Source organism: Myotis davidii, unplaced genomic scaffold (genome assembly GCF_000327345.1).
Source record: "Myotis davidii unplaced genomic scaffold, ASM32734v1 scaffold58, whole genome shotgun sequence".
Lineage (NCBI taxonomy): Eukaryota > Metazoa > Chordata > Mammalia > Chiroptera > Vespertilionidae > Myotis > Myotis davidii.
Window position 1 is genome coordinate 130,931 of NW_006289754.1, and position 5,179 is coordinate 136,109.

The 5,179-nt window shown below is 40.8% G+C and overlaps 1 protein-coding gene across 1 annotated transcript; it reads left to right on the forward strand.

Annotated features, from left to right (window-relative positions):
- The first annotated feature begins 1,001 nt into the window (after positions 1 to 1,001).
- LOC102758546 (olfactory receptor 52M1) lies at positions 1,002 to 1,955 on the forward strand. The gene has a single exon (XM_006762340.1). The coding sequence runs from the start codon at positions 1,002 to 1,004 to the stop codon at positions 1,953 to 1,955; it is 954 nt and encodes a 317-aa protein (XP_006762403.1).
- Positions 1,956 to 5,179: the final 3,224 nt, after the last annotated feature.

Below are 5,179 nucleotides of genomic sequence, written 5' to 3' on the forward strand. Positions count from 1 at the left end.
AACATCAAGTTATAAAAGCCAGTTAATAACTGGTAAGGGTAAAATAGACAAGTCCCCTTTTATTGTTCTTAACTTTTTCTGTCCGAGTTATTTTGCTTAGCATGATATTCACAAATGGCAGTATTTCATCTTTTCTTATGGCTGAGTAGTATTTCACTTTATGGCTACTGCCAACACTGTCTCTATTTCCATTTGTAGTGATCTATGAGAACCTTGAGATGGACAAAACACAGCTTATGGAGAGGAATTCTGTGGGATAAAGTCACTGCAACAGACTTACATAGGTTGCCATCCTCCCAGCATTATGGCTCCCTTCAGAGATAGACATTCCAGAGTTCTTTGAAGTTAATTGGATGTATTTTGGGTTTTACACATTATTCTAAAAAGATATAATGCTTGGTGTCATTGTGTCAGATTAAATGAGAATGCATTTAATGACTTCTCTAGGTCACAGTGGTTTAAGTTTGCTGTGGAATGAAGTCAGTTGTATTTATCTAATGAGAAAAAGTAACTTGTCTAAACTCCTATTACCAGGATCTGACACCATATCTGGAAAATTCTAAAGCCCAGACCACTGACTACTCTGCTCTGTTCAACCCAACTAGGTTCAAAATGTGGAAGACAAAGTTTCTTCCCTTCCTCGACATTCCTGTAATATACATAGGAACACATTCTGGTATCTCTTAGACCCTGAAAACAAATACACTGTAAAAATGACATTACATAATAAGTGCTGAATAAAATTAACTGCTATTTGTATTTCTCAACATCAATGTGTCTCTTCTTTCAAGGAGTCCTCACTTTGAAACCAAATATGATCCTGAGAGATACTGCACAGTCCTGAAGAGTTAAATGACTGAAAAGCTGCCTTATAGCATCTTATCAATGATCCTATTCTTTATTATAGGACTTAAGAATAAAATCCTCTTGTCTTTTATTTCTAGAAGAAAAGTTCTACTGCATTTTGGGGCCCAAGTGAGAAGGTTCATTTATGAATAGCTATGCTCACTTTTCATAATGTCTGCTCGGTACCCAGCTCCTTCCAGCTCACTGGCATCCCAGGGCTGGAATCTCTGCACATCTGGCTCTCCATCCCCTTCAGCTCCATGTACCTGGTGGCTGTGGTGGGGAATATCACCATTCTGGCTGTGGTAAGAGTAGAGCGCAGCCTGCACCAGCCCATGTACTTCTTCCTGTGCATGCTGGCTGTCATTGACCTGGTTCTCTCCACTTCCACCATGCCCAAACTGCTGGGAATCTTCTGGTTTGGTGCTGGTGACATTGGCCTGGATGCCTGTTTGACCCAAATGTTTCTCATTCACTGCTTTGCCACAGTCGAGTCAGGCATTTTTCTTGCTATGGCTTTTGACCGCTATGTAGCCATCTGTGACCCACTGCGGCATACCACCGTGCTCACTCATACTATGGTGGGACGTTTGGGACTGGCTGCCCTCCTCCGGGGTATACTCTACATTGGACCTCTGCCTGTGATGATCCGCTTGCAGCTGCCCCTTTACAAAGCCCGAGTCATCGTGCACTCCTACTGTGAGCACATGGCTGTGGTCACCTTGGCGTGCGGTGACAGCAGGATCAATAATGTCTATGGGCTGAGCATTGGCTTCCTGGTGCTGATCCTGGACTCAATGGCCATCGCTGCCTCCTATGTGATGATTTTCAGAGCTGTGATGGGGCTGGCCACCCCTGAGGCCAGGATTAAAACCCTGGGGACATGTGGTTCTCACATCTGTGCCATTCTGATCTTTTATGTTCCCATTGCCGTCTCCTCCCTCATTCATCGATTTGGTCACCAGGTGCCTCCTCCAATCCACACTCTGTTGGCCAACTTCTACCTCCTCATTCCTCCAATCCTCAATCCCATTGTCTATGCTGTCCGCACTAAGCAGATCCGAGAGCGGCTCCTTCAAATCCTGAAGATACAAACTAAGATCAGATGACTACCCCTACCCCCTCTCTCAAATAAGTGCATGTGTTTAAATATGGGCAGCCTTCCAAATGGGAACTTCAAGAAGTCGGAGATGCTAGGCCCAGTGGTCTCCAGCTTTAATAATTCTAAAGGAATGTGAAGAAAACATGTGCAGCTCTGAATTCTAAGAATTAAAGATATTTGTTTAATGACTATAGGATATTTGAGCCATGGAAGGTAAAACAAGGACAGTATCAGTAACAAAAATAGCAATTAATGTTTACTCAACAATTACAGATCGTGTAATTCTTACGAATGTCCTGACATCTTATGAGGTAGATAATATTCACATTTGACACATGAGGAAATAGGACAGGATACTCTTGCTTTATAAACTGCACACAAAGTTTAAGCTGCCTAGATCAAATGGTTTGATTGGAGTTTATAATATATTGTGGTGTTATATAATACTCTCTACTCTTTTTTTTGTGTATACTTTAATATAAGTCCTAAAAATCTGAGGTCAGCCTAGCCAGCGTGGCTCAGTGGTTGAACATCGACTTATCACCCAGGAGGTCACAGTTAGATTCTTAGTCAGCGCATGTGCCTGGGTTGCAGGCTCAATCCCAGTGGGGAGCGTGCAGGAGGCAGCTGATCAATGATTCTCTCTCATCATTGATGCTTCTTTCTTCCTCTCCCTTCTTCTTCTGAAATCAATAAAAAATATATTTTAAAGTAATAAATAAATATCTGAGGTCATTTCATTAAAATGGTCTGAGCTACAAGAAAAGCATTTTTTGATTTAAGCTTTTAATAATCAAGATGCTACTAAAGCTGCATGTACTTATAAAGCTTGAAACATTCTAGACAAAACAACAACTGACTGGCATGGGGAATTCCACTCATGAAAGAATGTGGCCTGGAAAAAATATCAGCTCAGTGAAGGAAATGAGACAAAATGGCCACATCTCAACATTGTTCTCGCATTTTCTCTGCAGGCCTGATCCCATCGAGTGGCCTGAAACTTGTGAGGGCTCCATGGAAAGAAACACCTCCTCCTTCTCACAGAAACACTCCTTACCTCCTGGGTCCACCTGTAGGATCCCTGATCATAATATGCTTTTGTAAATGGGTCACACAGCAAGATAAAGTTATGAGTTCTAGCATTTATGGAACATTGGCTTTACCTTACAGGTAGAAAACCGATCATATAGATAAAGCACTGAGTTACTTAACTTCTATGAATTGAAAATTACTAACGTGACTCTATAACTACACTGAAAGGGCAGGAATTACTCTCCCTGAATTTCAGATGAAATTGACATTCCCAGAAGTGGTAAAACAATTAATTGCCCAAGGTAACTCAGTTTATAAGAGGTAAAAATTAAAAATTAAGCCTTTAAAAAAACACTCTAGATACTCTTTCTCTGATCCTCATTTCCTTAACTGTGAAAGAGCTGAAAGGCTGGTTCCTCAAGGTCTGAATGGCTGTGCATTTAATATTTCCAACACAGCGGACATTAGCTGTCCCCCGATTCCCGGAACTGGGAGCGCACAGATCAACAAAGCAGTCTCCTCTCAGTGTTCCCTTCCCAGAGGGATGACAAAGGGCAGAGCTGGATTCATTACAAGTCTGATTACAAACTCCATAACACATAACAAAGCAGGCAAGAAGACGTTGAGATTATTGGGCTTTGGGTATGCAAAGCACTATCATTGGGCATGATACAAAAGGCGGTGGTCAAGTGCAGAGGAAAGACCACTACGTAACAACCACAAAAGTGACTTCTGGTTTTGCTTTGGGTATTCCCATTACTTGCCCCATGACTGGGATATCTAAAATGTATGATCACTTAGGGTTCCAATTATAGTCACATTTCTTCTAATTCCTCTAATTTCCATTTCATCATTCCATCATGGTGTTTAGCTTTCCTGATTCTTATGTCTGAAATCAATTAAAACAAACAAAAAACAAAAACAAAAAAACAAACCATGAAAAAAAGAAACCATGAAACAGATGTAATAGAAGTCATAATTTTAAAATATAATCAACATTAAGACTAAAACATAAGTAAAATTTAATGAGATGCAATGTGAACAGATATAACAAAAATACATTCACTTTCTCATTTTTAGTGTTGCTTTTCATTGAAATATAAAATAAATATATGAGAAACATAAATTTGGAAAGTCAAATTAAATGCTCACTTAAATGTTGTTTGTATTTATTGGTTAGCTTTCTAGCAATAGATACCTTAAGGAAGGATGCATGTAGGGAGTTGGGAGTGAAGAGTCTCATGACAGAAGGTCAAAGATCATAAGAAATTGATGTGTCTCTATCTAAATCCTGAACTCAAGAGACTTGTTACACTGACCCAACTCTAAGGAGAATTATTCTCCTGAATGGAAAATTTGGCCGTCTTTTATAATAAAGAGACACTTTTTGTGAAGAAGCAACTGAAATCCTGTAGACTGTTTTCATTGGGTGGTATTGTGGCTGGGTCCTCGTGGCACAAAGTGAAGTTCTTCCCTGGAGTCCTAAGGAAAAGCAGCTCGAGTGAAAAGGGCTGTGTGATTGAAAGTGGATGTGTGTCAACACTTACTTGCATGTACGCTTATGTACAAATGCAAACACACCCACATACAAGCCTGACACTGGCCCTTACGCCTAGGTGGCATGTTCGAATAAAGCTTTGGCCTAGTGAGTTGTAGATTTAATCTTTCTATTATATTCCAAAGGGTGGGAAATCAAAGATGTTGAAAGCTCTTGCTTCTATATATAGAATTCCTTTTCTCTGTATCATTATTCTGTTATCTTGAGTGGCCACCCTTTTGGGAATGCTTCCTCCTCCTCTTGAAACCCTTCTGCCATGGTACTGGGTGTGGTGCGTTTAAGGCCACACCCTGTTCATGAGGATCCATTCCTGCCATTAATGCCTGAGCAGGAGGCAGATTGAATCCCAGGAGGAAGTGGTCCATCTGTCCCACTGGCACTGTCACAGTCACAGTTTAACCTCACATCATGCTGGGGCTCTTTAGGTGGCACCTCTTTTGCCTTCATCTGATTGCCCACTTTTCCTATCAATATTCCACATTGTTGTTTTTTTTTTTTTTAATTAAATCTTTATTGTTCAGATTATTACATTTGTTCCTCTTTTTTCCCCCCATAATTCCCCTCCTCCCAGTTCCCACCCCACCCCTGCCCTCACTCCCCACCCACTGTCCTCATCCATAGGTGCACGATTTTTGTCCAGT

Bases quoted from the DNA above. Each gene is read 5' to 3' on its own strand.
- LOC102758546 (XM_006762340.1), top strand. From the start codon at position 1,002: ATGCTCACTTTTCATAATGTCTGCTCGGTACCCAGCTCCTTCCAGCTC.